The 16,371-nt window shown below is 43.1% G+C and overlaps 1 protein-coding gene across 1 annotated transcript in view; it reads right to left on the bottom strand.

Annotated features, from left to right (window-relative positions):
* Positions 1 to 2,677: 2,677 nt before the first annotated feature.
* The window catches only part of LOC124720197 (basic proline-rich protein-like), a 58,735-nt gene continuing 45,041 nt past the window's right edge, over positions 2,678 to 16,371 (bottom strand). Inside the window, exons 5-8 of the mRNA XM_047245521.1 lie at positions 12,281 to 12,739; positions 9,469 to 9,665; positions 3,470 to 3,766; positions 2,678 to 2,753 (exon numbers count right to left, since the gene is read on the bottom strand). Coding sequence (XP_047101477.1) covers positions 2,678 to 2,753; positions 3,470 to 3,766; positions 9,469 to 9,665; positions 12,281 to 12,739 — 1,029 coding nt within the window. The remainder of the gene's footprint in view (positions 2,754 to 3,469; positions 3,767 to 9,468; positions 9,666 to 12,280; positions 12,740 to 16,371) is intronic.

Raw genomic sequence — 16,371 nt, 5'->3', positions numbered from 1 at the left:
CAATAAATTACAGATATGTCTCCAACATATGGAGGCAAACTTATCAAACACAGGAAAGGCTATTTGTCTATCACTAACACAACACCTAATCCAACTGCATCATTTTGATAACCTAGTAGTTTTTTTTAAGTACATTGAGAGCATCATGTTAGGCTTTCACTGAGTATATAAACCTCTGTGGCTACCATATTCCTGTTAAAACATACAAGAAGTTAAATAACCATAAACTAGACAAGGAAGCTACACATTTTCGTTGTGTACATTGTTTTTTGTAATGCTAATACGGAAATATCTTCCCCCTCATCTTTTTTCTTTTTGCACACTTGCCTTTGATCACGCAATACTGTCATATAACAAACTACTCATCACAGCACTATGCTTCACACTTAAACTTTTCTGAAAGTCAGAATGACTGAAAGGCAAATAATACCTACTATATTATTTGCTGTTACTTTTACTAATCACAACATTAATTCTAAAGCAGCATTTATATAGTACATATATTATACATATGGAAGCATTGCTTCCTTAAATTTGTTTTCAAATCCTCCTGTTTTTATTTAACTGGGTAACCTAGAACTTCCACTTAAATATCTCATCAACAGGAACCACACAAAGCAAACTACTACATCGTAACAACAAATAATAATACATTCTAGGGTTTTTACATTTGTTGCTTACACTAAACCTTATTTACCTATATATCAAAGACATTCACTTAATTTCTAAAGTATGACAGTGAATTAACATAGCTACGTAGCTGTTCTGCAGAGTTTGTAGATACCACTTTTCTTTCTTTGATTTCTGTCCAAGACAAAGCACTGGTAATATGTACAGTTTTCATTTTATTTCATTTTCATATCTGTGAAGGTAGGATCGACATGGATCTTTCACCTGCTCAGCAGTTAACTTCTGTATGAATGAAGAAATTAACCTGTTGTCCTTTTCTTCTAATTAACTACTATTCAACAAACTCTGAAACTATTTACGTAACAGTTATGCAATAATTTGCTAACTTTTGATACATTTTTGTGTCAGGAGATCGGAATTTAAAATGTTACGCAATCTCTGATGATATCGATTTATCTGAGTTCATCACCTCCATTTCTGCATACATTTCAGGAGTGTACCACTATTTGTTATTCACAAAAGAAAGCTCTGAGGCGACAAAGTGGCTTTTGAAATGAGCTCTTTCTCTGCTTGAACTAAACATTTCTGCTCCTAATAACCACTCTATATTAGCTGGAGCCAAAATAATGGCAGACTGCATGTCAGACGTACATGTAGAACAATTGCCATTTATAAAGGGAAGTTAGGAGAATATCAGTGCCCTATGTCACACGACTTTCAACGTGATACCTGTCATTCTTCCCTGTACATGTTGTAGAATAGACAATAGTGTACTCAGAGAGGAAAAGATATTACACCCTGATTAAAACAAGACATAGCAGAAAAGGTGCACCTCGAAGGATAGCGTTTCAAGTGCAGTATCTATTTTCAGGGAAAGACGCAGGGGTGGGAATCTCTGGGGATGTAAAATGTTAGATTCGACATTTTCATTTATTTCACTAGTTCCTTCCGGTGTACAGTGTTGATCTCGCTATCAGACCAACACTTCATTCTGTCCAGTTGTACATGGTTCTCTCTTCTGGTCTACATTGTTTCCTCTTCTGAAACAGCATGGGTGGTAGTGAGTTACGAACTATCCTGTATTCCAGGGCTGTCTGGGACTTGCCCAAGGGTTAGCATTTGATTCTTGGTCTTACAATAGGCCACCATTTCTGTGCACTACAGTATGAAGCAAATTTAATAGTCTCTAGCAGGGCTGGTAATATCAGGACACGTATATTCATCACTGGAGTTTGACAGGTCAGGTGAGCCATTGGTTATGTTCTCCCGCTCAGTTTCACAAAGTGATGGAGAGCAGTGACATAGCTTAGTGTAGGATGAAGTTTGTACGGTTTTCATGTGAGTCCAGATTTACAATAATGGATGTTGTGAGCCAGGCTACTAAAAAAACTGATTCAGAGAAATCACTAGTTTCACCACACTCCCTCTTCCAGTGGCAATCGGGTACGAGGACTCTCACTGCTCGAGTTGTCGACTGAGTTTCGATTGGTCGAATGAGGTCATCAGCTGGCTATCCCCTTAAATAAACAAAGCGTGAAGGCGAAAGAGCCAGACAGCGTATGTGATCTTTTGTCGTTTTATCTGAGGTCTGAGCTCCATTACAGAGGTATGAGGAAGGGAAAATGCAAAGCAACCACAGAAAAGTAATAAAATGCAAATTTGGGGGGGGTGTGTGTGTAAATGTGACGTCTGAAAGTAGCTGAGACTGTTTTCAAGGAGCAGTCAGGTCCTTCACTCAGCTTGCCATATCTGGGCATAATAGTAAAAACAAGGAAGCAAAAAGCAGTTTTGAAAGTGGAATGTGAGAGCATAGGAAGTTTGGAGAGGTGACGGGTCTGACTGACCCACTGTTCAGACAGCCAGTTCAGCGTTCAGCATAGACATCTGAGGCTCAGGTCCAGGTTGGATGCAGAGTGTGAAGACCTCAGAAACTAAATGGTGCTGAGGAGAGAGCAGTTTCTTTGAGACCTCTAATGAAGATTTTTAGGGAAGCGCACACAATTTTTTCGGCAGGAAATGAAGCGGGTTTCAGAAGTACAGGCCAGCTTTATGCGGAATGAACTTGTTGTGTCACACGTGCAATTTGACATTTGGAGTAGAAGGGCACATAAATCCAGACCTCCCTGTAAATGAATGAAGAATTATCGCTAGTCTCAGTGCACACCACCATCTGTTACGTAATGAGGAGTGAGAGATACGATATTGCTGCAGTGGTCGACTGAATCCCACAGACCCACCAAACTCTGAGGTGAAAGGATTTCTCTGCAATTAGATTCAGTTTGTTAATTTCTCTCTGAATGTTACTAAATTTGCTGGTCATTGTTAGAACTGTGATATACTAATAACTCCTGCAGTGGTCGACTGAATCCCGAAGACCCACCAAACTCTGGGGTGAAAAGATTTCTCTGCGATTGGATTCAGTTTGTTAATGTCTCTCTGAATGTTACTACATTTGCTGGTCATTGTCCTCTGTTAGAACTATGATATACTAATTGCTCGATAATGGTTGTTTCCTACAGTTTTATAGCAGACTGGCAATATTTTAGTACGTTTGTTTTAAGTCTTATTTTTCTCTGCTGTGCATGTCACATTTTCTACAGTTTTGCCGTACATTAAATAAAGCGAGGGGAGTAAGCGGTGACAAACGGATAGGGGGTCAACGAGTCTGCAAGGTAGCGAGGAACAGCCACCAGTTCTCGGCAGATCCGTGCCTCAGACATTCATCGCATAGTACACTGCGGTCTGCGGTGCGGCCGTGATAGGCTGTGGTTGCAGAGGCTGCTGCTGCTGCTGTTGTTCCGGTTGTTGCTGTTGTTGTTGCTGCTGTTGCTGTGGCGGCAGGGCGTCCTGCGGCAGCTGGGCGGCGCATCCCTCGGGAACCCCCCTCTCCTGCTTGGACGGCGGCCGCGTGGGTGACGACGCACACGACGAAGACGAGGAGCCCGCGACACAGGCGCGGACTGCCGCCGGTTGTTGCGGCTGCGGCTGCTGCGTGGCTGGTGGTGGCGGTTGTTGTTGCTGCTGCTGCTGTTGATGTTGCTGTTGCTGTTGCTGTTGCTGCTGCTGCGGCATCGGCGGCTTCTGCACATTCGGCACTGAAGCCGGTGTGGTGTGCACCGGTGGAGGGGGCGTGAACCTGCAGACAAGGCAGTAGAGTGACACACTGCAGCAAGTGTGGTAATGAAAGACAGTTGACGCTTTTCACTGTTCACGATGACAAACTGACAGATAAAACAGTCCCTTTTCATTCATTGGCTTTCGGAATATGCCCAAACACCCGTCTCAACAGTGTAAGGGCAGTTACAATGATACAAATGTGAAGGTAACAGAATACCCAGTCCCCAAATGAATAAAATATCCGACCAAGTCAGGAATCGAACCCAGGCCCCTTCGCTTAGTTGTCCACTGTGGTAACTATGCAGATATGAAGGCAGATGAATAAAACAATCAGAAAATTAGCAAGGGGCAAGAATGAGGAGGAGAAGTGATAAAAACACTTATGTATCCAATGATGGCAAAGTCAACAGAGAGCTATAGGTTTTCAGTCGGGAAAGCAAAATTAAAAACCAAAAATATTACGTCAACTGGTATCACCATTTAGAAATAATACAGACAATTTGTCTAAAATTGCCACAAAGTGCAAGCTCACTAGACAGGGAAGCATAGGACGTCAAAGGACAAGACAGTTTCTGCTGTGCAGCCTACTCTGTGAAGTGATGAAGATTATCATTTTAAGTTTATCTCAAGATTTAACAAACACACAAACCAAAAACATGGGCAATGCTCCTTTGCATCACTGAATCTAAAAATTGGTGATAAAGTTCTGGAGAGGAAACACTACTGCACTCAGATTATATACACGGTGCTACAAAAAGGCACGGCCAAACTTTCAGGAAACATTCCTCACACACAAAGAAAGAAAATATGTTATGTAGACATGTGTCCGGAAACGCTTACTTTCCATGTTAGAGCTCATTTTATTACTTCTCTTCAAATCACATTAATCATGGGATGGAAACACACAGCAACAGAACGTACCAGCGTGACTTCAAACACTTTGTTACAGGAAATGTTCAAAATGTCCTCCGTTAGCGAGGATACGTGCATCCACCCTCCGTCGCACGGAATCCCTGATGCGCTGATGCAGCCCTGGAAAATGGCGTATTGTATCACAGCCGTCCACAATACGAGCACGAAGAGTCTCTACATTTGGTACCGGGGTTGCGTAGACAAGAGCTTTCAAACGCCCCCATAAATGAAAGTCAAGAGGGTTGAGGTCAGGAGAGCGCGGAGGCCACGGAATTGGTCCGCCTCTACCAATCCGTCGGTCACCGAATCTGTCGTTCAGAAGCGTACGAACACTTGGACTGAAATGTGCAGGAGCTCCATCGTGCACGAACCACATGTTGTGTCGTACTTGTAAAGGCACACTTTCTAGCAGCACAGGTAGAGTACCCCATATGAAATCGTGATAATGTGCTCCATTGACCGTAGGTGGAAGAACATGGGGCCCAATCACGACATCACCAGCAATGCCTGCCCAAACGTTCACAGAAAATCTGTGTTGATGACGTGATTGCACAATCGAACATTACCTTCCTTCAATTGGGCCAAGTGGCGGTGAATCGAGGAAGTACAGTACATACTGACGAAACTAAAATGAGCTCTAACATGGAAATTAAGCGTTTCCAGAGACATGTCCACATAACATCTTTTCCTTATTTGTGTGTGGAATGTTTCCTGAAAGTTTGGCCGTATCATATATATATATATATATAGCCAGATTAAAGGAAAATGTAAAAAAAAGGTGCTCCTGGAATGATGAAGTTTCAAGTGCGGTATTCCTTCTCAGGAGATCTGCAACACAATTTGGAAGTTAGATGATGTGAAATTGAAATTGCATGGAGGAAATCAAGTAGTATATCTATGGAAAAAGATGTTTGATGGGGTGATAGAGATGTTGCAGGTGTGTTGCCTATACTGCTACGGTGCTGTAATGGCTAACACACCTGCTCAGTAAGCAGGAGACCAGCGTTCAAGTCCCGGCCATGGCACAAATTGTAAAAATTGTAATTCATATCTTCAGCTTCTATCATTCTCATAGAGTATAAAAGTGTGTGTGCGCTATGCATATACACTAGACTCTTGGTGATCCAGCCATTACTTGCACATACGGGTGCTGGATTAGTGGAAGTGTGAGGCAACAGAGTGTTAAATTTAGTGTAAACAAATAGTGATTATACTTTATTAAATGCAAAGATACATTCATTGTCACTGGAAACTTCCGCCTACAAAGTGTACATGCAGTAGTATCGCTCTCTGTGAAACGGCAGTATACTTTATCACACAATGGCTTTACAAGCATTACACCAGCACTGCACTTTTCTGGTTCTTGCATAATGTACTCAAGGAAGATGTCTGTAGCTTCAGCATCAGCAGTCAGAGAGATCTTTATGTTCTCTCCTCCTATTTCCTCATCTTCACTTTCATCGTGATTTTCCCGTATGCTTTCGATTCTCTCTTCATCTGATACAGTTTGGTAGTGAATAATTGCTCGTCCATCAGCAATGACTTTGTACTAAGAACCTTTGTTTGACTTGCATGTAATTTTGAGTTTGTGCTCGAGGTCTAGCATAACGTGTTTTCTTTCAGAAGCTGCGATACTGAACCGTACAGAAAGCCACAATTTAAACCACATATAGCATTCTTTAACATCGTAATTAACTAGCAACATTGTTGCACAAGTGATTTCATTACTGTACGTGTCATTTTTGCTGGAGTGACATTTTTGCTGGAGTGACATTTTTGCTGGAGTGACATTTTTGCTGGAGTGACATTTTTGCTGGAGTGACATTTTTGCTGGAGTGACATTTTTGCTGGAGTGACATTTTTGCTGGAGTGACATTTTTGCTGGAGTGACATTTTTGCTGGAGTGACTAGAGGCTGGATGTGGGCCACATTATTGACAGGCCAGACTACTGAGGGTCATGTAAGTGACAGTCCAGTGTATATGCATACAAGGAGCAACAACTAACATATAAAAGAAAGGGCACTTAACTGTTAATGTAACTTAAATACACTACTTGAGGAATGCAGTAGCTAAACGAATGCTAAATAAACACAGGATAGCATATACAGTTTACTGTTTCAAATAAATATATCACCAAATAAAATGTTTTTATTGAAGAAAGGTGAAAGAAAATAGAAAGCAAAGACTAGTACGTTTTCGCAATAAGAGAAACCTGAGGTCCACATATGTGCAGCTCCATTCGTGCATTAGTGAATCATCAAAGATTGCTGGAAAACATAAAAAGAAAAATTTCCTCTTAATTTCTTTATCTGGTGAGTGTAGACGATAATAGACCTGTTTTCTAGATAATTGCAAAAGTATTATTGCAAGCTGACACTGACTTTAGTACGGAGTATCGCCTTAATTGTATGTGAAATCTTATAGGACTTAACTGCTAAGGTCAACAGTCCCTAAGCTTACACACTACTTAACCTAAATTATCTTAAGGACAAACACACACACACCCATGCCCGAGGGAGGACTCGAACCTCCGCCGGGACCAGCCGCACAGTCCATGACTGCAACGCCTTAGACCGGTATCGCCTTAATTAGAAAAACTGTACTCGACGTGTAAACTTTTTGATCGAGTATCGGCATACAACACAGGTGACCCACAGTGTAGGGTCACCGTAACCAAACTGTGCTTTAAGCTAAAGGGTAAACAACAGGTGAGGCTTGGTCCCTAAGAGATGCTCCCAATATTCACACTTTAAAAGTATTTTTGTGTTTTATATTATAGTTTAGTAGGACAGGTATGTTGGCATATTCACACTTTTAGTTGCGTATGTCTACATATACATCTACATCCATACTCCGCAAGCCACCTGACGGTGTGTGGCGGAGGGTACCTTGAGTACCTCTATCAGTTCTCCCTTCTATACCAGTCTCGTATTGTTCGTGGAAAGAAAGATTGTCGGTATGCCTCTGTGTGGGCTCTAATCTCTCTGATTTTGTCCTCACGCTCTCTTCGCGAGATATACGTAGGAGGGAGCAATATACTGCTCGACTCCTCGGTGAAGGTATGTTCTCGAAACTTCGACAAAAGCGCGTACCGAGATACTGAGCTTCTCTCCTGCAGAGTCTTCCACTGGAGTTTATCTATCATCTCCGTAACGCTTTCGCGATTACTAAATGCTCCTGTAACGAAGCGCGCTGCTCTCCGTTGGATCTTATCTGTCTCTTCTAACAACCCTATCTGGTACGGATCCCACATTGCTGAGCAGTATTCAAGCAATGGGCGAACAAGCGTACTGTAACCTACTTCCTTTGTTTCCGGATTGCATTTCCTTACGATTCTTCGAATGAATCTGTCTGGCATCTGCTTTACCGACGATCAACTTTATATGGTCATTCCATTTTAAATCACTCCTAATGTGTACTCCCAGATAATTTATGGAATAACTGCTTCCAGTTGCTGACCTGCTATATTGTAGCTAAATGATAAGGGATCTTTCTTTCTATGTAGTCGCAGCACATTACACTTGTCTACATTGAGATTCAATTGTCATTCCGTGCACCATGCGTCAATTCGCTGCAGATCCTCCTGCATTTCAGTACAATTTTCCGTTGTTGCAACCTCTCGATATACCACAGCATCATCCGCAAAAAGCCTCAGTGAACTTCCGATGTCATCCACGAGGTCATTTATGTATATTGTGAATAACAACGGTCCTACGACACTCCCCTGCGGCACAGGTGAAATCACTCTTACTTCGGAAGACTTCTCTCCATTGAGAATGACATGCTGCGTTCTGTTGTCTAGGAACTCTTCAATCCAATCACACGATTGATCTGATAGTCCGTATGCTCTTACTTTGTTCATTAAACGACTGTGGGGAACTGTATCGAACGCCTTGCGGGAGTCTAGAAACACGGCACCTACATGGGAACCCGTGTCTATTGCCCTCTGAGTCTCGTGGACGAATAGCTCCAGCTGGGTTTCCCACGACCGTCTTTTTCGAAACCCGTGCTGATTCCTACAGAGTAGATTTCTAGTCTCCAGAAAAGTCATTATACTCGAACATAATACGTGTTCCAAAATTGTACAACTGATCGACGTTAGAGATATAGGTCTACAGTTCTGCACATCTGTTCGGCGTCCCTTCTTGAAAACGGGGATGACCTGTGCCCTTATCCAATCCTTTGGAACGCTACGCTCTTCTAGAGACCTACGGTACACCGCTGCAAGAAGGGGGGCAAGTTCCTTCGCGTACTCTGTGTAAAATCGAACTGGTATCCCGTCAGGTCCAGCGGCCTTTCCCCTTTTGAGCGATTTTAATTGTTTCTCTATCCCTCTGTCGTCTATTTCGATATCTACCATTTTGTCATCTGTGCGACAATCTAGAGAAGGTACTACAGTGCAGTCTGCCTCTGTGAAACAGCTTTGGAAGAAGACATATAGTATTTCGGCCTTTAGTCTGTCATCCTCTGTTTCAGTACCATTTTGGTCACAGAGTGTCTGAACATTTTGTTTTGATCCACCTACCGCTTTGACATAAGACCAAAATTTCTTAGGATTTTAGGATGTCATTTAGGCCTACATAACTGTTACTTCCACTTCTGTTGCATATTAATGTGATGCTCCCACTGAGAACTATGCACACACCGATTTCTCTTTTCCAAACATCTCTGCTATTTATCATACAGGTAAAAAACCGGTTATTCCGACACAAAGAAAATTTTGTAGCGATTAAATACGATGTCAGGGTAGAGAGAGAGAGAGAGAGAGAGAGAGAGAGAGAGAGAGAGAGAGAGAGAGAGAGACGGACCTGGGAGGCGGCAGCGTCTGCGTGCCCCGGGTGGCCACCATGTAGGGCGGCGGCGCGACGCCGACCCCCAGCCCGACGCCGACGCCGAGCTGCGCGCCGGTGGGGCTGGCCCTCTGCACGTGCAGCTGCGGGGAGTCGCTGCGGCCCGCCCCCGCTGCCACCGCCCCCGCGCCCGCCCGGCCCGCCGTCAGGTGCACCTGCAACACCAGCGGCTGCGCGCCCTGCAACCCACTGTCGGCAGCACTCGGCATCTCTTACGGGGGCAGCGTGCGCGATAGTGGTGTTGGAAAGAGCCGTGGCAAAAGGAAAGTAGAGGAGGAGGAGGGGAGAAAGAGAATGCAAGGAGAGGAAGAAGACGTGGAGACAGTCGAAATGGAAAGTGGAGACAATGGAAGGCGAATGTAGAGAGTAGGAAGAGAAGGTGGGGAGTGACAGAAGAGTAAGTGGACAGTGAAAGAAAAGTAAGTGCTGGACAGTGAAAAAAAGAGTAAGTGCTGGACAGTGAAAAAAAGAGTAAGTGCTGGACAGTGAAAAAAAGAGTAAGTGCTGGACAGTGAAAAAAAGAGTAAGTGCTGGACAGTGAAAAAAAGAGTAAGTGCTGGACAGTGAAAAAAAGAGTAAGTGCTGGACAGTGAAAAAAAGAGTAAGTGCTGGACAGTGAAAAAAAGAGTAAGTGCTGGACAGTGAAAAAAAGAGTAAGTGCTGGACAGTGAAAAAAAGAGTAAGTGCTGGACAGTGAAAAAAAGAGTAAGTGGACAGTGAAAAAAAAAGTGGACAGTGAAAAAAAAAGTGGACAGTGAAAAAAAAAGTGGACAGTGAAAAAAAGTGGACAGTGAAAAAAAGTGGACAGTGAAAAAAAGTGGACAGTGAAAAAAAGAGTAAGTGGACAGTGAAAAAAAAGAGTAAGTGGACAGTGAAAAAAAAGAGTAAGTGGACAGTGAAAAAAAAGAGTAAGTGGACAGTGAAGAAAAGAGTAAGTGGTGGACAGTGAAAAAAAGAGTAAGTGGTGGACAGTGAAAAAAAGAGTAAGTGGTGGACAGTGAAAAAAAGAGTAAGTGGTGGACAGTGAAAAAAAGAGCAAGTGGTGGACAGTGAAAAAAAGAGTAAGTGGACAGGGAAAAAAAAGCGTAAGTGGACAGTGAAAAAAAAGTGGACAGTGAAAAAAAGAGTAAGTGGACAGTGGGAAAAGAAAAAGTGTTTAAAAATGGTAAGGGAATGTGCACAGTGTAAGACGACGACTTGAAGAATGTGATGAAGAAGTCCAAGACAGAGAGGATTAAGTTGGGAGCTATAAAAAAAGAGTGTTGAGAAAAACACACTAAGATTATGTTTTAAATTTGTGTCCATAATTACGTCATTAAAGGTGGATCACCAACTCAAAATGATGAAGGAAATACTCTGTCACATCTAAAAGGAACCACCGTGAAATTTAACTTACGTAATTTAGGAAAATCGCGGAAAACATAAATGTAGATTGTAGGATATGTATCTGAACCACTACCGTGCCAAATAAGGAGAGAGAAAAGGTGGAGGAAAGAAAAGGAGATTGTGTTTCAACGTCCTGTTGATGGTGAGTGTTTCAGATTTGTTTTACAAACTTTGTTTATGTGAACAATGGGGAATGGCAAAGGAAATGGCATGTTCCATAGCACACATTACCAAGGAGGGGGGGGGGGGGGGAACGCTTTATGTCCAGCCTAAAAAGTTAAAAACAAACTTTGTTAATTGTTATTGAATTATTTTAACAATTTACTTTTCCAAAAGGTACTGATGTTTAAGGGTCCAGAAACTTAAAATACCATATAGCACACTCTCAGCAGTATCAATGTACTTTCAATAACATGTACCACCTTCATTACAACCACTAACAAAAATTTAAAAAATGCAAATTTAGTTTATTGTTGTTGACGTTTACTGCCAACATACTGTTCAAAGAGATACGTGTATATAAGGTCTTGAAGCTGGAAATACTGAATAAAATATTCACTGGGGAAAATGACATCTGCTAGTAAGACGTACATTTTTTGGTGTAAGTTTAACTGAAAAGCTTAAAATGTATATGGAATCTGGTAGAAGAATTTGTTAAGAACAATAAATGATTTTTCTGAATTTTAAAACTCCAGGTAACTGACAAGATAACGACATTTTCAAGACGTGGAAATTAACTACACTCCTCTCGGCATTGTGACTGTTAAGCAATTTCAAAAAGTCGCAGAAAACCTAAATCTAAATATCTGGCCATGTATTAGATCTGCTGCACTCCTGATGAGGGTAGAATGTGAGAGAACAGAATGCAGACAGAGGGAGAAGAGAAAGTGGTTACTAGGAGAGGAGGAAGTGGGATGAGAGGTGTAAGAAGAGAAAGTGGAAAGTGTGCCACATGACAGTGGTGTGGAGCTTTAGTAACAGATGATGAAATGGAGAGTGAAGGGAATTATGAAGTGTGAGGAGAGGGAGAGTGAAGGGAATTAGGAAATGTGAGGAGAGGGAGAGAAGAAAGTAAAGACTGAAAGAAAAAGTCGTTTAGTTTGAGAAGGGATAGTGGTTAGTAGGAAAGGAGAGTGTGGATTACAGACGTTGTGAGAGCAGGTGGAGAGTGTGGGAAGTGAAAGTGGGGAGTGTAAGACGAGAAAGTAGTGAAGAAAAGAAGAGAAACTGAAGACCAAAATAAGCGAAAGTGGAAAAAAGGTGGTGAAGAGAATGTAGAGGAGACGAAGAGAATATAAATGAAGGAGAGAAAGTATTGAGAGAAGAAGACAAAGTGCAGGAGGAAAGAAGAGAATGTGAGCTGATGAGCTGGAGTTGGGCCTACCTGCAGCTGCGGCGAGTAGGGCAGCCTGACGGTCCTGACGAGCCGCTGCTGCTGCTGCCCGGGGGCGGCGTAGTAGTCCGGGGGCGGCGGCTGGTCGTAGGCCGGGGGCAGCAGCGGCTGCTGCGGGGGCGGCGTGCCGGCGCCGGACCCCGGCGACAGCAGACGCATCTGCACCAGTGGCGGGGGCGGTGGTGCCGGGGGCGGGCCGCCGGCGGGCGCGCGGTGGGGGCGGAAGACGGCGCCCGGCTGCTGCACCAGCACGTGGTGCGGGTGCGGGGGCGGCACCGCGTGCGGGTGGTGGTGGTGGTGCGGCTGGTGGTGGTGGTGGTGCGGGTGGTGGTAGGCGGCGTAAGCGTGGTGCGGGTCCGCCACCATCCGGCCGTGAGGGTGGGGGTGGGGGTGGGCGTGGCCGTGGGGCGCCACGGTCAGCGGCGGCGAACCGCTGGGCGGCGTGAACACCTGCCGCGCAGAAATGGGGGGGTAAAAGCGTTTGTACTCCACAAGTGAGTAACGGAAATGCTAATAAAAGAATTTGGCCATGTGCGAGTAGCACTAGCGTATTGAGGGTCCCAAACAAACTTGACTATCAAAGTTAAAATCTTCTGAGTGGTTACGGCGCGTCATACTTCCTTCCAAAATAATCTAGGTTTCAACTCCTCTGCTGGGATCTTCTTCAGGATGTTAAGGTGTCCACTGCTGTTAGGACACCGTCATACACCAATGTCGCGTTCTCTTATAAAGGGGAGTTTTGCCGCGTTTGTGCTGGAGAAGTGGGAGTATCGGTTAAAATTATCGTGGCTACTATTGGTGGGCCATCATCACAGGCTAATATTCCCGCACTGATGCGGATAAAGGTGACTTAATGGCTGAACTCTTATGGATGCTATTCGTGGCCCATCGTAATTGGATGGAAAGGCACTGTTCCACACTTACACTGGAGAACATTTTTGGTCGAAATTCCTCCAACTGCTCTTGGTTGGCCATTTTCACTGGCTAGATGCGAGGAGGACAGAGCAAGACAGGGAATATTTACCCAAACGAATATTGTCCGCCGAGGTGACTTTCAGCGCGTTGTTTGTATTACCCGCACACCGTGATCGCATAATTAAAGAGACAAATTCGTCTGGAGAAAAAAGTGTTTATTTTTCAAAACGATACTTTTTGTACTTTTCAACACAATCCCCTAGAGCATTTATGCACTTGTTCCAACGGGCAAGAAGCTTTTTTTATTCCGGCTGCAAAGAAATCTTCATCTTGATGTTTAAACCAATTTCCCACAAATTTTTCCATGTCCTCGTTGTCCTGGAACCTCTCCCCATGTAATGCCTCCTTCAGTGCACCAAACAAATGTAAATCAGCAGGTGCTCAATCAGAACGGTAAGGGGGATGAGACAGTGCTTCCCAGCCCATTTCGTCGACGGTTTCACGGGTTATTTGAGCAAAACGAGAACGTTCGTTGTTCTGCTGGAGAATCACACCTCTCCTCCGAGACCCACGATGCCTCTGTCTCGTGGCTGGCTTCACCTTGTTTAAAAGCAGATCCGACTGGCTGTTCACTGTACACTGCTCTTCCACATCACCACAAAAACTGGACCTCCAGCATCCCAAAACAAGGTCAACATGACTTTTTTTCCTGCTGTTTGAGTTTTGAATTTTTTCTTGACAGGTGAATTGGTGTGCTTCCATTGCATGGATTGCCTTTTTGATTCGTAATAGTGAACTCAAATTTCATGACAAGTTAAAAATTTTGTTGAGGAAGTGCTCACCTTCTCTCTCGTAACGATCCTTTAGCTGTGTGCACACTCTCAACCTTGTTTCCTTGTGTAGCCGCGTCAACTCCTTTAGAACCCATTTTGCACATATTTCGCGGTAATTCAGCTTGTTACAGATAATGTTACGAACTGTACCAGTACTAACTTGAACCTTATCAACTATCAATTCCACAGTCACACGGCGGTCGGCACGAATGATGTCATCAGTTCGACTTTCAAGTGAGGGAGTTGAAACTGCAGCTGGTCGGCCAGAACGGTGTTCGTCAGTCACTGAGTCGCGACCACTCTTGAACGTCTCTACCCATTTGTAAAAATTTGCACGATTCGTACAACCTTCACCACAAACTTTAGACATTCTACACTATATATTCACTGGTTTCTCGCCTTCGGCAAGTAAAAAACGAACAACAGAACGTTGTTCAACTAATTTGGACGTTTCAAACGGACTCGCCACCTTGAAATGTTTTTTTGAGGTTATAAACAAATCAATGGTGATACATCAGCTGATCAGGGCTCATCCCAGTGATGCCAACTTAAAGCCAAAGAAGTACCAAACTTGCCCTACTAACAGTTTTTTTTTCCCAAGCCAATTTGTATCTTTAATAATTCAATGACGCTCGCACAATAGTTCTGCATTCAAGCTGAGTGGGTCGCGACGGTAAAAGTCAGACATCAAGCAAAGAACGACTTTATTGTTAACATGGTGTGCTTCGGAATTTACCAATCAGATTTCCAGGAGCGATTGCTGCACGTAGATATGCCTCTCCAGAAAATCTGATGAATTTTACGATACAGGGAACTATGGTGCGTTTGAAATTAGTCGCGACTTCTGACGTTTGGCTCACCTGCTGAGATAACACCAATAGCGAACCGGCTTTCCCTACCACACTGGCAGCAGTTCGATTGGAAAAAGCCGCTGTTTCCACGCCTTGCATAAACAGTAGAAGATGGCGTCCCTGCATTACATGTACCTACAGTGATTAGCTCTCGTTGTGAAGTGGTATTTTCTGGCGTTGAAGAGTTCTGCAGTAACCAGGTATTGTGAACAAGTGTTTTTGCGTTGGCTTTGCATTAATAACAACATTGCAGCACGTCTGAATACGAAGTTCCATAAAACGTTGTCGCCCAAGAAGACAACTAATTTGTCCTACTCCAAAATATTATTCCAAATTCGACAATAGTTATGGACAAGCCGCGTACCACTCTGTTGTGATAGATGAAGCTCCAACAGCGCAGTGGAGGAAAGCAGGTATTTTACTCTAGGCAGGAAGAAATGACCCACTGGATAAAATTGAACGTAGCATGTACCAGGCAGACTTAATGGAACTCTTAGTTCTCTAAAAGCCAAATACACCACGCCACCAGGTCGACGAACTGGCTAACGCTTTAATGGCACAGTTTTATTAGGCTTTCTCCGTAACATGCTCATTTAAATTCGAATGAGAATATATGGTCCTAGATGAAACGTAATGTGGCAAAAAACAACGAGAAATTTACGCTCAGTGAGGTTGAAATGCTGACAAAAGGAGCCATTGCTAATGGTACACCACAAGACTGCTGTTGAGGTGCCAGTCATACCGAGAAGGTAGTTGAGGAGATATCGATTGACAAGGGACTGTGATGAGTTTTGAGGAGTACGTCACTTGTCTTGTGCCATGTTAAAATCTGCTTCTTCAGCCTAAACACAACACAGTTTGCAAATACAAGGTGATTCACGAAGATATGCAAATATTTTGTTATTCTACAAGTAAAATTAAGAAAGTAGTTCATATAAACATAGATCCGCAAATCTTTAATTATGGAGTTATGGCTAACAAAAGATTTTCCCTGAAATTTAGCAACTTCGCTAATATGAAGCCATAGCAAAACTTTACGAGGTTAAAGTAAAGCATGATTTCTATTTATTTTGTTGTTAATGGTCTGGAGAATCTAACAAAACATATGCCAGACGTCTATCTGCATTACTTTTCCAGAACATCCAGAGAAGCAAAGAAGTAATTCCGTAACATTTTAATTTACTAACTACTTCGGCCCATTTTTTTCTTAAATTCCGGACAATTGCACAAAGCACTGAATCGAAGTTGTAAAGAATTTAATTTCGGAAAAAATAATGGTAATAACGTTAACTGAAACTGTATGAAAGTGTCAGAAAATCTGCTTTTATTAATACCATAGCACACGTGAAATCATGTTCAACCGGAAAAAACAAAGCTCAAAGTTCAGAAAGTTGTACAGTGTACATACACATTTCACAATATATTCACAACAGGAAACGACTGAAACAACTCACTAATGGTTGCCAACAATAAGTAAACAAAT

The sequence above is a fragment of the Schistocerca piceifrons genome, chromosome 11, assembly GCF_021461385.2.
Source record: "Schistocerca piceifrons isolate TAMUIC-IGC-003096 chromosome 11, iqSchPice1.1, whole genome shotgun sequence".
Lineage (NCBI taxonomy): Eukaryota > Metazoa > Arthropoda > Insecta > Orthoptera > Acrididae > Schistocerca > Schistocerca piceifrons.
Note: the sequence above shows the minus strand (reverse complement) of the source record. Positions and strands in the feature narration are given on the sequence as shown.